Below are 20,755 nucleotides of genomic sequence, written 5' to 3'. Positions count from 1 at the left end.
GAGTCCAAAGGTGGAATTGCCAGGTTGTTTAACATTCTGATCAACAATGGCTACTTGCCCCAAGGTTGTACTGACCGATGAGAGTGTCTGCTTTCCCTCAGCCATATTGATGTGGTTCTCTTTTTAATATTTGCTAATTTTGTGAGCAAACAAAAATGTCTCATTTGGCTAGGTATGGTGGCTCACGCCTGTAATCCCAGCACTTTGGGAGGCCAAGGTGGGTGGATCACCTGAGGTCAGGAGTTCGAGATCAGCCTGACCAATATGGTGAAACACTGTCTCTACTAAAAATTAGCCGGGTGTGGTGGTGGAGGCCTGTAGTCCCAACTACTCGGGAGGCTGAGATGGGAGGATCACTTGAGCCTGGGAGGTGGAGGTTGCAGTGAACTGATTGTGCCACTGCACTCCAGCCTGGGTGACAGAGACCCTGTCTCAAAAAAGAAAGAAAAAAAAAACTCATTTAAAAAAAAAATTTGGGGCCAGACATGGTGGCTCACACCTGTAATCCCAGTGCTTTGGGAGGATTGCTTGAGTCCAGGAGTTTGAGATATAGAGCTGAGGATCTCAGAGACTAGTGGGCAACATGATGAGACCCCCCCATCTCTACAAGAAATAAGAGATTAACAAGGCCTGGTGGCACGCGCCTGTAGTCCCAGAAACTTGGGAGGCCGATGTGGGAGGATCGCTTGAGCCCAGGAGGTCGAGGCTGTAGTGAGCTGTGATCACACCACTGCATTCACAGTCTGGGAGACAGTGAGACCTTGTCTAAAAAAAAAAAATTAAATTTGCCTGTTTTGGGGCCATATTCACTGGGCTCATGGAGAAGTGTGGAAACACAGCTTCCTGTTGAACGCTATCTCAGGAGCCGCAGCTTGGCTGCTCTCATTTGCAGCGTTGGATCTCCCTCCTTCCCTGTCATAGTGCTCATGCTGTCCACCTGGGGGCATGTGCCTTGGAAGAACTCCACTTTGGGGGTGAGAAGGGTAAGGCCCAGAGGAGTGATGTGACTTGCCTTAAGTCACCTGCAGGAACAGAGAGGAGCTGGGCCAGATGCCCACTGAACCCAGCATTCTCATATGGCACCTCTGGGAAGCCACCGAACCTACGTGTGGCCCTCAGGGAGATGATGTCAACTCTGTTTTTCCTCCATGTTTATTTCTTCAAGATTTGGCCTCTGCTACTGCCTGATAGAGCAGATGAGCAGGCAGGATGGTAGCCCCAGGGGTACCAGCGGCTTCCATATGAGGAACCAAGGCCTCAGATGTGTGGCCCACCCTCTCCCAGCACACGGTGCTGGCTCCAAGGAGAGCAAGCACACATAGTTAATTTGGGGGGTATCCCATTCCATGCAACCATTGTAGCTATGTAACTTTGAGTCAGCTGGCACATGTGTATATCTTGTGTTAAAAATGACATTTCTCTGAAGATTTTTAACCCTCTCCTGACAAAAATTCTCCTCTGCTATTGTGCCTTCATTCAAGAATCTTTACTCGCCACTTGGATGAACTTTACCAGTTGAATGCTTTGCCCTCCCCCAAGTTTGGCCACCTGATTGTGCATGGGTGCCTTGAGTGGTTTCCTACATCTAAAAATAGAGTTGCTGGGCCAATTTCTCTGGGCTCCATAGGTGGGCTAGAGGTGGAGGGGCTCTGGATGTGAGCCCCCTCTGTCTGGGATGCCTCCTTGAGAGTGCTGCCAGCAGGTGTCTCACCTGGGTGAGGGGGGCCACTTAGCCAGGGCCTGCAATAGCAGTTCTCAGCCCTCATACCACCCACCGTGCCCTCCAAGTGGGAGCCTGCCTCACACCCACTCCTGCATGAGAAGATCAGGGCAGACCTGGGTTTAACCTGGCCCTGGGCATTCCTGGCTGTGGGGCCTTGGGCAGCTCTTCACCCATTTTAAATTGAGGAATGTGGTAAGGACTTGAGGAAATGGAGGAAAGCACAGGGCCCAATGGATGCAATGAGCTGCCTGCCCACCCACCCCACCGCCACTCCCACGGGGAAGACGTTTTCGAGGCCTGTGGGTGCCTGGCTTTGCCTGGGGGCTGGACTATAAACGGAAATCCAACCTAGTCCTTGATTCAGGGAGTCTAGAGTTCAGTGGGGAGACAGATGTAGAAACTCACTTTCTGTGGGTGCCCACTGAAGGGCACAAAGAGAACAGCAGCACTGTGGCGGGAGGCAGTGCCCAGTGAATGGAGCTGAAGGATTATCATAATGAGTGGTTATTACTCTCATCTCACCACCATGTGCCTGAGTTACTGCGTGAACATTTAAGCTGGGATGCTGACAGTATACATTTTAATTTTCACAGCTTGTTTCAAATTAGTTGTAGGATGGTTGGTTTAAAAGCTAACAAAAACAAGCAGTGTGTGGCAGCCTGTTGCCCTGGTCATGGGCCCATTTCCAGTGTGGCTGACTGGCCTGTGGAACAAATCTTAGCAACTGGGAAGGCTGCTCACACTAGAGGTGTCGTTCTCCTAGGTGTACTTTCGGCTCCATGCTTCCATCCTGAAGCTCCTGGGGAAGCCTGATTCTGGGGTTGGTGCAGAGGTCCTGGTCAACTTTATGAAGGAGGCTGCAGAAGGACCCTTTGCCAGGGGCGAGGAGAAGAACACACCCAAAGCTTCAGAAAAGTGAGTAGCACCCTTTAGGCGACCCCTAGCAGCTTACCCCATCTGCATCCCAGATGGCTCGTTTACTGCAATGTGTTGTTCAGAGGATTACTACACAGTAAACAGTAAACTAGAACTCATGGAGTACCTAGGACCCATCTGGAAACTCCCATTTGCTGGGCCAAGGTATTTCTGTTGAATCTGAGAAAGAGAGGGTTGAGTGTGAGTCCCCTTACCCTGTGGTCATGTGTGGTGCTACCCCACCCTCAGGGGAAGTCCTGGGGAGAAGCTGATGCCCTCCTGCCCTCTCCACTGGGGCACAGCTCTGTTCTGTGCAGAACACTGTAGAAAGTCAGTTTTTGCTTTGCAGACTCTCACCCCTGGGTCCTTTGCCAAGGCCTTGTCTGCTGCCCATTCACCTGAGAAGCAGTGAGAAGTGTGGGAAGTGTGGGCTTCTCTTGTGGTGCCAGAGAGCTCGGAGAGACTGGGGCTCAGGTGTGGTCCCCTCAGTGGGCCTGGACTGACCCCAGTCTCCCTGTGGTTGTAAGTCATCTCCACAGCCCAGACTTCTTTCACACCAGGCCCAGGTCCTGGTGCTGCCCCATCCTCAGGGGCAAGTCCTAGGGAGAAAGATGGGTTTGGGGTGACATGGGGAATGTTGCAGCTGCCCATTAACCTGATGGACTCATGCTGATTCTTGTGCTTCCGAGACATGCTCAGGGTCACCACCTGCCAGCTTGCCCACATGGGAGCCAGGGGAGGGCTCAGCTCACCCCATCTCTGAGACTGCTGCCTGGCTGGGCACTGTGCGGAATTCAGCTGACCCCTGCCTGACTGGGCACTGTGCGGGGTTCAGCCGAGTGCCAGAGAGGCCTGCACCCAGGCCCTGTGCTTGAGGGCTGTCTGCTTCTGACCACAGATAGCCTGTGTGATGTGTGCCACAGGTGAGCCAGCTCCACAGTGGGTGTGCCCCTCAGGTTATGGGGAGGTTCAGGTCCATGCATGGCAGGCCACTCAGGTGGGCAGCCACTGTGCTCAGAAGTTATAGATACCCATTTTTTTAGTCACAAAAGGCCCCCAGCATACAATGATACTTTCTTTCATTGATTATAATTCTGTTAAAATTTTTTTAATTATACAAATAATACATGAATACATTCTTGTTATAGAACATTCAGGTAGTATATAAACATGTAGACTAAAATGTGACAGATCTCCTTCCAAGAGTTAGCCACTATTCACAGTTTAATTTCCTAAATCATTTTCTGTATATTTATAACACTTAAATGCACACATACAATTGTAAGGTTTCTTTTATTTTATAAAAGTGAACTATAGAAGGTATTGTTTTGGAGTTTGCTTTTTCCCCTGACAGTGGGTCTGGGCACAGTCCATGGAGATAGTACCCCAGTCACTTCATTCTTTCTAGTGGCTACTTACTGTACCATAGTATGGATGTACCATGTTTTATGTAACCACTCCAATGGACATTTAGAGTGTTTCTAATGTTTCTGCTCAACTATGTTGCAGCACATATCCTCGTACATGTGTGAGCATGCAGTAAATGTAGATGGGTTTCTGTCTGCCCATTTGTCAGGTCTTAAGTTTGTCAGGCTGTCACACAGAAGGCATAGACTTTGCATGGAGAGATGCAAGGGTGCTTCTGAAGAAAGACTCGTTGGCTCCCCTATAGAGCCTCCTGGGGCCTGAAATTCAGAGATGCAGGTCGCGCCCTGCCAGAAAGATTAGGCAGTGTCCAGTTAGGAGCCAGAGCCTGTGTGGGTGCTGTGGGGGCAACTATGGGCTCTGTGACACCAGGCAGATGGGGCGGGGGCCACCAGAGGTGCATGGGAGCAGTGGGACCTAGGAAGGGCATTCACCCTTACCAGCACACATCTGTTTCAATGTGAGGTGGAGACTCTGACCTGTGCCCCAAACCTCGGTTCCCACAGGGAGAAGGCCTGCCTGGTGGACGAGGACTCCCACTCTTCAGCTGGGACACTGCCGGGCCCCGGAGCCTCCCTCCCCTCCTCCTCTGGCCCAGGTCTGACATCCCCACCTTACACAGCCACTCCGATTGACCACGATTACGTCAAATGTAAAAAACCCCACCAGCAGGCAACGCCGGACGGTACAGTCCCTGTTCTCCCTACTGCCAGCCCAGGGCGGCACGTCAATCACGGGGGTGGTGCTCGGACGACTCATTTTGTCGCTTTGTTTTGGTGAGGGGGGGTGCTGGGTCTGGGGTGACACGGGCAATGTTGCGGCTGCTCATTAACCTCATGGATTCACAGTGATTCTTGTGCTTCCGAGACATGCTCAGGGTCGCCACCTGCCAGCTTGCCCACCTGGGAGCCAGGGGAGGGGCAGGCCAGGCTATGGCATCTCACTCTTTGAGCCTTCTTTTTCCCACCTGCAAAATGGGGACATGACATCTACTTTGAAAGGAAGTTAGAAGACTGTGGCCTCCTGGAGTGGCTCCTGGTGCAGTCAGCTTAGTGATGCCTGCATTGTTCAGCAGCGCATTGTTACTGCTCTGTCCTTCTGACGGTTGAGGGAAGGCCGTGACTAGTTCTAAGTCTGTCACCCCTGAGAATCCAGATAAGTTGTTAATGGGAGTCACCTGGGACCATATGTGTGGCCATGCCATGTGGGATGGGGCAGGTGGCGACTGTTCAACCACATTCTTTACTAACATTAGGAGGCTTGCATGCTAGCCTGTAGCTCGATTTCTTCATGTTCTCTCACTTTTATAGTGATAAGCTAGTGACAAAGTACTTGCTGGGATAAGCCAAATTGGTAATTTAAGAGGACGACTGAAGTGGAGTCCTGGGAGGTAGTGACAATGTCAAAAGACACCTGGGCCCTCACTCCTATGTCACTCATCTCATCTGGGCTTGGGGAAACAGGCCTTGCTCTGCATTCCCCAAGGCATAGGGATGCTAGTAGGTGGGTAGAATTGGTCCTAAAGGCTCTGCCTCCTGCCAGGTAGTCTTTATAGAAGGGATCCTTGGAGTAAGAATGGGCACTCTAGGGCACCATGGTAGTCTTGAAGTTCAGTCCCAGTACAGGTCTGAGGGGGGCCACCACCTTCGCTCTAGCGCCCTGCTGAGGCCCTTGCCCAGTGCTCGGGTTCCTGGATATAGCATGGGCATCTGCCTCCAACTTTCTGAACTGAGTGGATAGGGCTTGAGAGCAGGTTTAAAGAAGTGCTGGAGAAGGATGACAAGGGGGCCAGTGCTCCATTTCTCTGGGGGCAGGATTTGCTATTCTCAAGAAAGGAAAGGAGACCTGCAGCGTCCCCTCCTGGGTTTGGTTTGGATCTGCAGCATGCGTGTTGAGAGAGAGGCTGAGGATCTGAATGTGTGCTGTGTCTCTTACCTCCCAGAAGGTTCATGTCATTACTCCCAGCCTCAGCATTGACACCTCGCTGCCCACCCCAGAGTGTTAAGCAGAGGTGGGAGGAGCTGACCCACCTGCTCCTCCAATCTTCAGTTCTGCAGACTTTCCCTGTTAAGATCCTCTCTCCCCTTCTTAGTTAAGTTAATCACCCTGTTCCCAAACTTTTACTCTTGAGAATATTGAGAAAACATACTAGCAGCAAATCCCTGCTCAGAGAATTAGTTTTCCCAGCTGCTTTCTGGGAGGAAGCACTATGCCAAAGTTTTCAGGAGAGGAATGCCTTTCCTGGTTGTCCACATGCCATGTGTCCCTGCTCGCATGCACCTGGGCTAGGGAACCCAAGCACCGTCCTCTGCAGCTCAGCAGGCTCCCACTGAGTTCACGCCACATGCGCCACTGTGCTTGGATGTCAGCTCATTAGGGTTGAGTACGCCTCTAGAAGCAGGAAAGGAGGGAGGCAGGAGCACCTCAGAAAGGGGGCCATGATGCCAGCTGTCCCATGTTGGCACATATGTGTGCATGAAGCTGTTGGTGAGCCACTGCAGATCACTTAGGCATGACAACTGGGCATGACAGGTCCTGGGTGCCAACATGCTAGTTATTTATTCTGGAAGTTTGCAGAGGGAGCCATACAAATAAGTTCAAATATGGTTTCAGTGGTTGCACAGTTTTGAACATTTGTTTAAAAAAAATGTCTTCAAAGTGATTCCTGTGAAAGATACAAAGCCATCAGGATCCCATGGCCCATCTTTGCCCAGTCCCAGCCCCGCACTGGCCACCTGTGTGCTCTGCCCAGGCCTGGCTGCGTAGTGCTTTCAGAACTCAGCTGCCTCACCTCTGAGAGAAAGCAGTGTCTGCAACATGAAAATGTTTGGGGTCCTAAAATAGCTGTGATCTTAGAATGTTAAAGTGGCCCTTTCAGTAGCTATACTAGTTCCTAGGGGAAGGCCCAGATTCCAGGGAGAAGCAGCAGATTGCTGGTGTCAGGGGATGTGCTGGTGGCCTCAAGGGGCCACACTGCCCACCTCTGTTCGTGCTTCTCCTTCCTGGGGGGAGAACATGTAGCTCCTAGTTTCCACTCAGCTTCTTGGCCTGAGACCAGCCTTGGGTCTACTGTGGGAGGAGAGGGGTGTTAGCACTGATTGCAGGCCACCGCTGAGCCCTCATACCACGAGGAGGGTGATGGGTGCTTCTAGCCCTGGTACAGCTGAGGAGAAGCAGTCACGGGGAGGTCAGACAGGGAGGCAAGTGCACAGCAGGCCCTGGTCAAAGGATCTGATTTCCAGTCCCAGCTCCATTGCATATGTGCTCTGCAACCTTGGACAAAGGACTTCACTTCTCAATTTCCTCACCTGTTGAATGGGGGTAATGTCTTCCTTATGGGTATTAAACAAAAGTGCTAGCACATTGCAGCCACCTCCTAGATGGAGTTCTCCAAGTCATTGGCGGAACTAGGGTAAGACCTAGGTAGCACTGCATAGAGGGAAGAGCCTGAGCTCTGGGGCCAATCCCCCTCAGTTTGTACCCCACCTCTCTCCAGCTAGTGGCATGGCCTCACAAGAGGTGGAGGTAGTGTCCTCCAAAGGAGCAGCTCCTGAGTGGGCTTGGGCATGGGGCTTTCTGGATCCCGGTTTCCTACCCCCACAGAACAATTAACTTGCCAGCAGTGGGAGAGGGAGCCAGGCGTCAGGACTTTCCTTGGGCATGGTTAGGAGACCTTGCATTGGAGCTGCCTTCCCACATTAGTATGACTTTGCTTCAAAACTAGAAATCAGCTAGGATCAATTCTGATTTGGTTTAAGATTTAGAAAAGATTTAGAAAAATAGCTCCAGGTATATGTGGGTTGCTTGACATTTGATAATAGCTGCTTCATAGGACCCAAATTTGTTCTCTGAACCACCCTCACCTGCAACCTTGTGTCACCTGCACTAGGGTGGGGAGCATCCTGCAGCCTGTGCATAACTCTGGTTAAAAGCCTTTGGAATTGGCCCCTCAGGTTACTCTGACTCTACCGCAGCCTGGTGTCAAAGCCAGCCCTTCACGGAACAGCCAGGAGGGCATCACAGCTGACCTCTGGCCAAGCTGAGAACGAGAGCAAGGGAGAGAACAACAGAGAGAGAAGCTTTGTCCTCTGCTGTGCTGCTGGCAGCTCTGGCTGGTTGTGCTCCCCATCTGCCTAACTTCTCCCTTCCATCAATCTCTTGGAATTTGCCCACAGGGCTGAAATCCCTAGTGTTGAAGCTTCCTGACCAGGAAAACAAGGTGACCTGAGGAGCACATTGTGACCTTCAGGGGGTTCCCAGTGATTGCTCTTTATACATGTTCAAACAACATAAGGAGATCTTTGAACAAGACCTCTGCCCCTACGCTGTGTACAGTATGCGTGTGTGTGTGTGTGTGTGTGTGTGTGTGTGTGCCCTTGTGTAATTATGCCCTACCACTCAATGCTATGTGCTTGCTCTGTGCTGGGCTCTGGGCAGTTGCCTGCAGGGTAGTAGCATGTCTCCAACTTCATAACTGCCCTGCAGGCTCAGTCATGCCCTTGTTTCCCCAAGAGGAACCTGAGCTGAGGGCAGGTAGGCATTCATCCAAAACTGCCTGCTGTAGTCAGGGTATAGCCAAGAGATAGTGGGTCTGAATCTCCCTCCACCCCTAGCCAGAGGTGAGACTGACACTAGGAAGGCCCTGTGCTTGGCCACCCTGGCAGAGACTGAATCTGTGTGTGTTTCCCTTGTCCTTCAGCAGAGGGCCCAGAGAACTTGGCCATTACAGAATGGCTTGGTTCGTCACTTGGCCTGGCTCAGCCCTGCTTTGGGATGTGTCGATAGTGGCTCTCTTGGACTAAAATCCTTGCTCTCTGCCTGTCGTGCTTCATGTCACTTCAGAACGCCAGAGCCAGAAAAGGCCTCAGAGCTCGGAGGCCTTGTGCTGTGGTAAGTCTGGGGCTGAGCCTCTCTAGGGTCTTTGGCCAACCTGTGGCCATGCCTATCCAGGTGGTCCCATCAGTGCTGTGCCAGGTGCATAGAACAGCACTGGTCCCTGCTGTAGAGGAGGTTGGTGCAAATCAGTCAGTTACATAGCTGAGGGTTGAGGGTCAACTGATGCCAGCACCAGAGAGGTGGGGTTTGTTCATCCCAGAGAAACCTGGGCCTGTTGGTGGGGCAAGAGGCCTTTCCGAGGAGGCAAAGTTTAGCCAAGAGCCGAGGGGTGTGTCGGTGTTTCTTTTGAGGGGTTGGGGAGAGGGAGCAGCCAGGGTCAGAAGAGTGGGAGCCTTGGAGGCTGGTATCCACCAAGGGTGGTGATGCCTACCTAGTCCCACTGACAGCATAGACAGAGCCACTGAGGAGTCTCAGGCTACCTTGAGCCCCAGGTTTTAGGGTGTGGGCCTTACTGGAGAGCCCAGGGTGCCCTGTGCCAAGCCCCCATTGTGGCCATCCATCTTCAACCTCCATGCTGTCACCGTCTGTGTCATGTGCCGTCTGCGCTCATCTTCACCTGTTCGCCCCATGCTGCCTCCACCAATATTGCCCGTGCTGCCCCTAACCCTGACCACACTCTGTTCTCCAGGCTTTGTCTTTCTGCTTGCACCTGTCACGGCTCGCTTCAGGGAACAGCGCAGACCCGCATGCTCAGCTCTCAGTCCGGCTCCCTGCTACCCCTGTGACCAGGAGCACCTTCATGTCTGCTCGCCCTGTGATTTGGAGAGTGTGTTTGATGCGCTTGGCTCCTGCTGATGGCCTATCTTCCCAGTTCTGGCCAGAGGCAGATGCAGTGGGGGCCTCTTCTCCACTGCCCACCTGCCTGCACCTCCAGCAGGTGGCCCAGTCCTATATTTCCATTGCTTTGCTCTTTCTTGCTTTAAAATAAACAACAAAGGCAACAGACTCTAACATACCAAATTATCTTTACAAGGACAAATGTGTAAAAATGCAAATTGTGCACAGTAGCCTTGATGCTCTGAGGTGGGTCCTGTGTCTTCAGCCCACCAGGGCAAGGCTGTGTAGGGCGGGGAGCTGTGAATGGCAGTCAGTCCTAAAGGGCAGGCCCAGCCTGGCCTCTGCTCAGTGACCTCCCCTCCTAGGGCTAAGGGGAGGTCAGTTTCTGGTTGGAATGCCGCTCCTAAACAGACCTTCTCAAAGTGGGAGAGACTGTAAGTGGAGCTCAGTTTGTTCTGCTTGTTCCTGATGGGCAGGGGACAGGGGAGGCTGTCAGGGAAGAGCCAGTCACCTCTTTTGTTCTCTTCTTTCATTCTTAGCTTTTTGAAAACCTTTAGGAGTTAGCTGGTCATGGCATTTATTGAGCATCTGTTGTGTGCCAGGCATGGAAAAGGGTGCCATGGGGAAAGTCAAGATGATGGTGCCTTGATTCCTGCTCCCAGGTTGGATCTGATGTCCCATGGTATCATGGGGCAGTAGTTGGTGCCAAGGAGGAGTGCCATGAGCTGGCAGATGGGAGCAAGTTCTGGGGTTTGGTGGGTTGGGAGGAATTCCTGGAGAAGGTAGTCTCTAGAGAGGCCTGCAGGCCTGTTTACACATGGAGGTTGGAGAGTCCTACAGCTTTTGGATACTGAGGTGACTGGGGTGGATGAAAAAGAGACTTTGAGGTGAGAGCTTGGGAAAGCAGCTGGGCTCCGAGGGTTGGGCTCTTTCCTGTGGGCAGTAGGGAGAGTGATGTGGTCACAGGATCTCTCTCTCTCTGGGCCCTAAGGAAGGTACGATTTTCCCTCCATCATCCTTTGAAGAGCCTTCCTGGGAAGCTCACTAGATGGCTGGGGGATGCCAGCCTCACACCTTACAGAACTGCTTTGTTTCTTCTGGCATGTATATCAAGAGAGGCTGTTCACCTGCCTTTGGTCAGGAGAATGTTTAAAGCCTCCCGAGGCCTTCCTGGTCAGTGCCTTTCCTGGCTCAGAGGACAGGATGAGAGATGCATGATGAGGCCTCTGAGCATCAGGCCCCTTCAGGGCAGCACCACGGTGTCTACACATATCAGGCTTCTGATATGTCTGCCAGGCTTTGAGGTGCCTGGCAGTGCTCAGTTGGCCCTCACCTGTGAGCACTGGCAAAGAATGGACAAGTGGTGCAGCCTGGCCCTCACACGATGCCCTCGTGCCCACCTGCTGCCTGCTGTGTATCTGCCTCTCTCTCAGGGACCCGCAGGTTTCTCGTATCACTTTTCTTTGGCATCCATCCAATCTTCTCAGCCTGACAATGGGCACCCCAATTTCCCAGGGCCAGCCTTGCTTCTGGTAGACGTGTTCTTTTCCTGTGGTTGGCCAGGATTGACTGAGGCAGCTTTTGTCTAGTCAGAAAATTTCTCAAAATATTAATTCCACCCAAGTTTACAGTTCTTAGAAACCTGTTGTTTCCTGGTCGGCAGGACATTTGTGGTCTTTTCTGGGGCACTAGTCAGAGCTGTTCCAGTAGCACAACCATACATCTTCTTCCTCAGGCTTTCACTGCCCCAGGCTGATGGAATAAATGGCCGTGAGCTGTTTCTGATCTTACTGCTGGAGCAAATGGAGGAAACACACTTAAAGAGACACTGGAAACTTGCATCTTGTAACTGAAGAGCTCTTTTAGGCTGGCCTGGGAATCCTGGGATTGTCCAAGGGATCTGAGCTGAGTCAGACCTGAACAAGGAGGACTCAGAACACAGAGTCTTTTCTCACACTGAGTGGGGACACGCAGCCTTTCTGTCACCGAGCCAGGTCTCTTTTGCTCTGCGTTGCCAGCTGTCATTCCTTTACAGTTGATCCTGCAAATCCCACCCTGGAAGTGGAAGGTTCTGGAGCTTAGAGGGAGGCAGTTTAATAACCAGTTGGCTGGCAGATGCACATCCCCCTAAGGATTCAGAGGGAAGGCTGGCGTGGCCCGGATGCCTAGACACGAAACATTCCAGTAATTAACAGTAACAATAAAATATTTATAATCTTGCCACAAATATTAATTAGTATGAACAGGTTTTGTGTGGGCAGATTTTTAAAAGAACATTCTGAAAAAAAGAGCAAGGCCAACCTATAGCCTGCTTGCTAGTGCCATTCTTTCCTGTTGGCCTCCAAGCAGCTCGCTAAAGAAATCAGCTCTCAGCTCCTGAGACTCAAGGCTAGATACCTGGACTGTGGACAGTCTCTGGAGGTTCTATCCAGGGTTCCTGTTTCCCTGGAAGGCTGTCTTCACCCAGCCCCATAGGAAGTTTAGGCTAAGTCTGGCTCTCCTACATCAAAGAGGCTTTCCATCTGTCTCTTGCTCTGCCTCAGAACCAGGGGCCCCAGAACCCCCTCCTCACCCAAAAGCCCCTCCACAGAACCACAGCCTGACTCTGACTTCTTCCATCTGGCCTTGCTCTATTAGGCGAGGCAGGAGAACAGAATGCCTCTGCCACCAGGCTTGGCAGCTTTTGTCTGCAGAGCATAGGCAGACCCAGCCAGTCCTCTGAGGGCTCAGCACAGGCCATTAGCACACAAAGTTGCACGTCAGCCCATTTGAACCTAGGGCCACAGGATCCCAAAGATCCTGTGGAGGAGGTAGGACTGGAGCCAGACCTGTAGGCTGTTCCTGAGGCCAGAATCCCCTCTCCACACATACTCAAAGACTCCCCAGTTCACTTGGGCAGCATGAGAGCGGTGCATTATGGTGCTAGGCTGCGTTCAGCTGTCCGGGTAGCAGGTGGAGTATGGCTCAGGGAGTGGTCCTTGCCCGAAGGTACATGGCTGATGGATGGGGGTCCCACCCCAGAGAAGCCTTTGACCGTCTTCTCCCAGAAGCCTTCCCTGTGTGCACTGGCCCTTGGCTGTGGGTCTGGTAACCTGAGAGATGACCTTGCAGAGGGGCCTGCTGGGAGTGGGGAGATGACAGTAGTCAGCGGCATCCTTCCTTTTTCTCCTGCCCCTCTTCAGGGGCCTCCCAGAGCAGGGGCTTCCTGCTTCAGGAATCGGGGTGGCTCTGGGTTACACACCGCAGTCCAAACAACCCTCCCTGCTGCCTGCCCTGCCAGCTTATCCAACTGCAGGGATCCTGTTCTCCAAGAGCTTTTTCCCAGCACTGTGGCACATTGTCCTCCCTACCTTGACTCACCCAGCCCCTGGGCTGTCCCATCCACAGCAGCCCAGCTGGTGGCAGGATGAGGGTCCTTTTCACATGCTCTGCGATATTCCTGGCAAACTTACCCCACTGTTCATGTCTGTCTGTCTGTCTTTCTGTCTGTCTGTGGCCTCTCTGAGGTCTTCAGTCAGCAGTACCAGAGAAAGTTTGCTTCCCCAGAAGAGGAGGAATGGGGGCTGGGGCACTGTCTGCCCAGGTAGATAGAGCCATTCTTTAAGAGCTTTTTCATTCATCCCTTTTGCCCTATTGATGTGAAAGAATTGAAACTTGGTGTCATTTTAGTCTGACTGGCTTGAAACTTGGTATGAAACCTTGGGTTGACTTTTAGTATTTGAAATCAGGGTCATTTTAAATAGGCTGTGCCAACCCTTTCAGACACACAAGATCTGAAAGGAGCAGAAAGTGGGCCTTGGGCCTTGAGTCCCTTTTGGTGGCTCTCATTTGAAGAGATAACACATCCCTGGACTCCTTCCTGTGGTGCTGCCCTCTTGGGAGTGGGCGGGAACCTTGGCAAGCACCTCTCCCACCTGCTTGCTTCACAGGCCAGCTAGACATCTCATCTCTGTGTACATAGCCCCTGCCTCTCCAGCTTTGCCCCAACAGCCCACCCCAGCATCATGACCTGCAGGTGGCACCCAAGACTGTGGTGAGCCCCATCAGCAGGGCCTTCCTCGGGGCCACTTAGGTACCTTGATTACCCCTTAAACAAGGGTTTGTCTAGAATCACCACAGTGCCCCCCAGGGCCAGTACCAGTCTCTGCTCTCTGTTTTTTTAGATGGTTGGCAGTTCCAGATTCTCACATCTGTGTCTGAGAGGCTCAGGAAGGGCCTGGCAAAGTGTAGTCAGCAGCCCTCTGTCCCTGCCAGGTCCCTTGGCTTGTGCTTGTCCTGTTCCACTGCTGTGGATGTTATTTTAAACAGAGTCCCCACTCAATTGGTGGTTGTTCATCAGGGAGCAGAAGCCCCTGCACAGCGTGCTGTCCTTTCTTGCCCACACAGTTCCTGGTGAGGTCTGGTCACCTTCACTGCCTGCTGGATGGATCCTGGTTCCTTCACATTGCAGCATCAAGAGGGTGTTAGCACTTTGAGAGTAAATATCTACTGGCCTAAACCAATCCTTAGTTTTCATAATGATCACAGCTGGGATTCCACCAAATTGGCAGTTCCTTTAGGCCCAGAGCCCAAAAGAGCCTGTGAGCCGGTGAGCTCGTGGGGCAGCCTGCCAGTCGGTGAAATCATCCCAGCAAGGCTTGCTTCCCGGAGCTTGCCGCAGGATGTGCTGCTGAGCTGTGCAGTGACTTCAGCTAGTCGCAGGCTGGCTGAGGAGACCCAGCCCTAGCCTGTCTTTCAGGGAGACTTCAGCTGCGGGGCATGGCCTGCTGTCTTTCAGAGACTCTGAGGCCTCACGAGCATTGTCTAAGCCATCGGTGTTCTCACTATCAGGGCCAGAGTGAATGCTGCAGGGCTGTCACTTGTGTGCCAGGCACTAGCCACGCCTTTGTGGGATCCCATGTATGTGTCAGGGACAGAGGTAGGAAGACAATGGCAGTCATGTTAAAAAAACGTGAAGTGGGGGCCTAGAGCAGCAAAATCATTTGGCCAAGATCACCCAACCCCTAAGTGGCAGATCTGGGATGGGAAAGTGGGTCTGGGAGCCCAACTCTTAAGCTCCTACAATGACCCTGCGTGGCCTCTAGAGGGTCCCCATTGCCAATCCTCCCTTTACACACAGACAACAAATGGGCTGCCCCACCTCTTCTTGATCCCCTCATGCTGGGGACTCAAGTTTGGGACATTTTGTGAGCGCTGCAGGCCTGCTCGTAACCGCCATTCAGTGCTCATGGAGCCTTGTATTCTGACTTTGTAAGTCAGGGAAGAGCCTTTCACAAGTGTGAGACAGAGGTTCCAGTCAGGTCTGTGCTCCTCCACTCAGGGGTCTTACACACGTCCCAAGTCCTCATTTCTCATTGTTCTGTCAGCCCAGCTGATACTTATGATCCACCAGTTCCTGGGCAGTGGACATGGCAAAGGCAGCTATGAAGGAAGGGCTATGGCAGGGATGCCTACAAGGTCACTGTCTCCAAACCCTGGTATATGATGAGACATGGGTGAAGAGGCCAGAGCAGCAGGGCACCCTTTGGAGCACAGACCTGATCCTCAGTATCCTCTGTGCAGGCCATCCCACTTTGACAGGCCTGTTGTGTCAATGTTACCCCCCCATCTACATGGTGCTGCTTAGGTATTGCCTCCAATATGGCATCAGCAAAACCCTCTGCTCATTCAGACCTAAATCTGTAATGGCAAATTTGAGACATAAGAGATAAAACATGCCCAGGTTCTCTGAAATAATAGTATTGGTAAGCTGACATTTTGTGAACCTTTACTGTTTGTTAGGCACTGATTCAAACACTTTATGTGTATTAACCTAGTTAATCATAATAGTTCTGTGAAGTGGGTGCTTGTGTTATCACAGTTTTACATGCATGGAAACTGAAGTGTAAATAATTATGGCATTTACAGAGGCTCTCAGAGATAGTAGGTGACAGAGCAGAATTTCAGTTCTATCAGCCTGGATCTTCCAGAGTCCAGGCTTTCAACTTTTTTGAAACAACTTTATATTTTGCTTTTTTTTTTTTTTTTAGACAGGGTCTCACTCTGTTTTTCCAGGCTAGAGTGGAGTGCAGTGGCATGATCACTGCTCAGTGCAGCCTCAACCTCCTGGGCTCAAGTGATCCTCCCACCTCAGCCTCCCAAGTAACTGCCACGCCTGCCTAATTTTTTTTTTTTTAATTTTTTGTACAGACGGCCATCTCTGTATGTGCCCAGGCTGGTCTTGAACTGCTGGGCTCAAGCAATCCTCCCTCCTTGGCCTCCCAAAGTGCTGGGACTACAGGCATGAGCCACCCAGCCAAACAAGTTTATATGTTGTTGCAAGTTTGCTTACTAGGCAGCTCATGCCTACCCTCCCAGTAGGACCCAGCTGATTAGCACTAATCAGGAACTAAACATGGACCAATACCAGGCTTTTAAGGTAGCTGAGCAAAGGGTTGGTGGACCCTAGGGGACTGTGTCTGCCTTTCTCCTTGTGTTCCCCAAGAGGCCAGTGTGGCATGGACCTCTGTGAGATGATATGTGGTTGCAGTTTTTAGGTGAGAAAGGGACTTAACTTGCCCATGGTCTCACAGCTAGTAAATGGCACAAGACGAACTTGAACTTAGCTCTCTTGGTTGCTAGTTTATTGAGCTTCACCTCGAGGTATGTAAAGTTCAAGACAAAGTTTTATTTTTTAATAGTTCTCGGCCGGGCGTGGTGGCTCACGCGTAATCCCAGCACTTCGGGAGGCCGAGGTGGGTGGATCACCTGGGGTCAGGAGTTCAAGACCAGCCTGTCTAACATGGTGAAACCCCATCTTTACTAAAAATACAAAAGATTAGCTGGATGTGGTGGGGCACGCCTGTAGTCCCAGCTACTCAGGAGGCTGAGGCAGGAGGATTGCTTGAACCTGGGAGGTAGAGATTGAAGTGAGCTGAGATTGTGCAATTGCACTCCAGCCTGGGCAACACAAGACCCTGTCTCAAAAAAAAAATTTTTTTTAAGTTGTGTTTTATCTCTACTATTGGTTTATTATAGTATCATTTTTTTTTAAAAAATGTAGTTGTTGCCTTAGGGTTAACAAAATACACCTTTAACTCATTGCAGTCTGCCTTCAGGTGATACTGTACTACTTCGTAGGCAGTGGAAGAGCTGCTCATCTTTTGCAGTCATTTTCATTCGTTTCACTTTTACATATGCTGTAAGCCCACAATACATTGCTACTATTTTTGCTTTAGAAAGTAAACAATAATGTTTTAGAAAAATCGAACATAAAAAGAAGGTCTTTTATATTTACCATAACTTTAACCATTTCTGGGGAACTCCATTTCTTTATGTAGATCGAAGTTTTATCTGGCTTCATATTCATTCTACCTGAAAAATTACCTTTAACATTTCTTGTAACTCAGATCTGCTGGTAATGAATCCCCTCAGTTTTTGTTTGCCTGGAAAAAAACAAACAAACCAACCTTTTTTTTCCTGCAATTTTTAGAGATATTTTCACTGAGTATAGAATCTTGAGTTAATTATTTTATTCTTTCAGCACTTTAAAGATATTGTCAGATATGTGTAATTTCTAATGAGAAGTCTGCTGTAATTCTCAACTTTGTCCCTCTGTATCTGATGTATCTTTCTCTGACTGCCTTCAACCTTTTGTATCTTTGGGTTTCAGCAGTTTCAAAATGGCCCACCTAGGTGTGATTTTTTTTTTTTTTTTTAATGGTGTGGAGAGATCTTTCCCTTGCTTGGTGTTTTCTGAGAATCTTGGTGATTTGATGTCTTTTATTATTTTTGGGAAATTCTTAGTTATTATGTCTTTAAATATTTCTACTGTCCTGTTTCACCCTCATCTCCTTTTGTGACTCCATTTAGCATGTTGGATCATTTGGATGCTCTATTCTGATTCCTCCTGCCCACTCTTTTTCTCTGGGTTTGGATTACAGATGCTCCTCAACTTACAATGGGGTTATTTCCTGATAAAACGAACGTAAGTTGAAATTAAGTCAGAAATGCATTTAATATACCTGACCTACCAACATCATAGTTTAGCCCAGCCTCACCTAAACATGCTCAGAACACTTGCGTTAGCTTACAGTTGGGCAAAATCATCTAACACGGGGGTCCCCAACCCCCAGGTCACAGACTGGTACCAGTCCGTGGCCTATTAGGAACTGGGCTGCACAGCAGGAGGTGAGCAGCAGGCAGGCAAGCACTACCACCTGAGCCCTGGCTCCTGTCCAATCGGTGGCAGGCGTCCTTAGATTCTTATAGGAGCGTGAACCCTATTGTGAACTGCACATGTGAGGGATCTAGGTTGTGCGCTTCTTGTGAGAATCTAATGCCAGAGAATAGTTTCATCCTGAAACTATCCCCCACAACCCCCACAGTCTGTGGAAAATTGTCTTCCATGAAACTGGCCCCTGGTACCAAAAAGGTTGTGGACTGCTGATTTAACACAAAGCCTATTTTATGATAAAGTGTTGAATATCTCATGCAAGAGTATTGTACTGCATATCACTAGCTCAGGAAAAGATCAAAATTCAAAATTTGAAGTGTAGTTTCTACTGAATGCATATCACTTTTGCATCATTGTAAAGTCAAAAAAATTTTAAGTTGAACCATTGTAAGTTGGAGATTGTCAGTATGTCTAGTGACCTGTTTTCAAGTTTTGATTTCCTTTTCCTCCTCAGCTGTGTCAGGTTGGCTGCAATGTCTGTGAAAGGCATTCTTCATCTCTGTTACTGTGTTTTTTATTTCTAGCCTTTGCATTTGACTCTTGCCTTTTTTATCTCACTGCTGAAATTTCCTGTCTCTTCATGCATGTTGTTCAGCTTTTCCACTACAGCCTTTGACATACTAATCATATTTATGAATCATATTAATCTTAGTTATTTTAAATTCCCTGACATGTAGTTCCAATATCTGGGTTATCTGTGAGTCTGGTTCTGCTGATTGATTTGTCTCTTGACGATGTACTTTTTTCTCTCTTTCTTTGTGTGTCTTATAATTTTTACATTGAATACCAGATATCACGTGTAGGACAGAAGAAACTGAAATAAGTAATATTTATGCCTGGAATAGGCTTCCCTCTTTTGTTTCTAGGCTTTTAGTAGGGAAAGTTGAGTTAGGCTAGTCAGAAATTGAGCTGGCTTGGGTTTTGTTGTTGCTATGGTTACCTTTAGTGCCCCAGTGGTGCAATCATAGCTCACTGCAGCCTCAACCTCCCAAGCTCAAATTCCTTTCATGTTACCTTGTGCTTAGTAGGGGAGCTGATTTGCCACAAGGTTTTTCTCAACATTCCAGTTCCACCTTCAGCCTTAGGCCATTGTGTGCACCTCAGGGAGGGTACTTCTCCATGTTCTTGCCTTCTCCCTGCAGTAGACTCCCTTGCTTGTTACTCAGTGCGCCAGCCTAGGGTTGGGGACATGGGGTAGTTCTCTGTTGTCTTGGTCCCAGCCTCAGACTTAGGTGGGCTCTGTGTCCCTGCATCTCAGGGGTGGCGCTTTCTCAGTGATTCTGCTCCTTCTTCAGTGGTGGGAGACCTCTAATGTTTGGACCCTAGATGATTTCCTGCCCCTCCCTTAGAATGAAGGTTTTTCCTTTTCCCTTCCCCAGCTGCAGTGGGTCTTCACTTGTACCCTGAAAGCAACAAGGTTTCCTCCCCCACCTCCATGCCTGAAGGCTTCTGTTCCTCCAGGTAGGCTTTGTACCTTTTCCATAGCATCAACCACTCCTCCCTTCCAGATCTGCACTACTCCCAGGAAGGTTTCCTCAACTTCCCTCTTTGCCCCGCCCCTATTCTTTCTCATGAGCACCTGCGAAGGTCCGAAGAAGGCAGCCAGTGAGTGAGTACAAACTCCTTTTACATCTGTGGCTCCCAGAGATCTAGAGTTCTTCCAGATCACACCTGGCTTTTACTAACAGGTTAAAAATGTTTCCTGAATTCTTTCCCACTTCATTTATTTGTTATATTTATATGGTAGAAAAACTACATAATGGTGGCTACTGTGCATCTCTTCCTAACTCCACATTTGACAACAGCACGTTGGTAACTTGAAAATTGCCATGGTGGGAATATTTACACTCCAGAAATCAGTAAGTGCTATTAATCAGGACTTTCTTTTTCCCTGAGAGCCAGTTGTTAAACATTTACCAGAATACCACTGTTTGGGGGAACCCCAGGAGGGTTGACCATGGAGATTGGTGCCTTTGGTGAGTTGCTCCGTGGCCTCTGGGATGGGTTGGGCCCAGCAGTGTCGAATGGCTGTGTTCAGGCCATTTCCTGCAAGGCAGTCCCCAGGCCACCGGCAGGGAGACTCACCATAGGAAGGCCCCCTGTGTTGGAGGTGGTGTAGGTTAATGCTCTCGCCCTCTCTTTCTCCTTTTCCCCTCAGATCGAAGCCAGGACAGCACAGCCGTAGCGCTCTCAGACTCTAGCTCGACGCAGGACTTCTTTAATGAGCCCACCAGCTTACTGGAAGGCTCCAGGAAATCCTACACAGAGAAGAGGCTGCCCATTCTCAGTTCCCAAGCAGGAGCGACGGGTAAAGACCTTCAGGGGGCCACAGAAGAAAGAGGTATGAAGCCCTAACTCGGTGAATTAGAACCACTTTGATGTCCTGTGGCAATCTGGGCAAAGCCGAAAGCTTCGTGGCCCAGGGACCTTGGCTGGGCAAGTCACTTACTCTCTGGGCCTCCATTTTTCTCCCTGTAGGATGAGAATGGTCCCAGTGCCCGCCCCGGGGTTGTGAGGGTTGAGCGAGGCAGCTCCTGAGGGTGCGCACAGAGCCCAGCACCACATATGCTCAGGGATGCTGCCTGTTGTTGTTATGACCCTCACAACCCAGCCCAGGAAAGCTATGTCTGTGACATCAGTGTGCTCTGTTTTTTTTTTGTTGGTGGTGGTAAATGGTTATTTTAAGTCTTTGGATCCTAAATGTCACAAATGTGTTCTCTTTTTAGTTTGAATCATATGAGGTCTTCAGGAAAAATCTCCCTTTTTGGGGGAGGGGGGCAGAGGGCCCTGATTTAAGCCTGGGG

At 50.1% G+C, this 20,755-nt stretch overlaps 1 protein-coding gene across 14 annotated transcripts in view; it reads left to right on the top strand.

Moving 5' to 3' along the window:
• Positions 1–20,755, top strand: part of LOC129468655 (calcineurin-binding protein cabin-1) — a 169,943-nt gene that overhangs the window by 84,474 nt on the left and 64,714 nt on the right. For 12 of the 14 annotated variants that reach the window (XM_063622714.1, XM_055254489.1, XM_055254487.1 and 9 more), the window contains 3 exons: positions 2,487–2,638; positions 4,570–4,748; positions 20,110–20,292. In XM_063622714.1, coding sequence (XP_063478784.1) covers positions 2,487–2,638; positions 4,570–4,748; positions 20,110–20,292 — 514 coding nt within the window. The remainder of the gene's footprint in view (positions 1–2,486; positions 2,639–4,569; positions 4,749–20,109; positions 20,293–20,755) is intronic. The other 2 variants (XM_063622723.1, XM_063622720.1) reach the window with 1 other exon arrangement.

The sequence above is a fragment of the Symphalangus syndactylus genome, chromosome 18 (assembly GCF_028878055.3).
Source record: "Symphalangus syndactylus isolate Jambi chromosome 18, NHGRI_mSymSyn1-v2.1_pri, whole genome shotgun sequence".
NCBI classification, from domain to species: domain Eukaryota; kingdom Metazoa; phylum Chordata; class Mammalia; order Primates; family Hylobatidae; genus Symphalangus; species Symphalangus syndactylus.
Note: the sequence above shows the minus strand (reverse complement) of the source record. Positions and strands in the feature narration are given on the sequence as shown.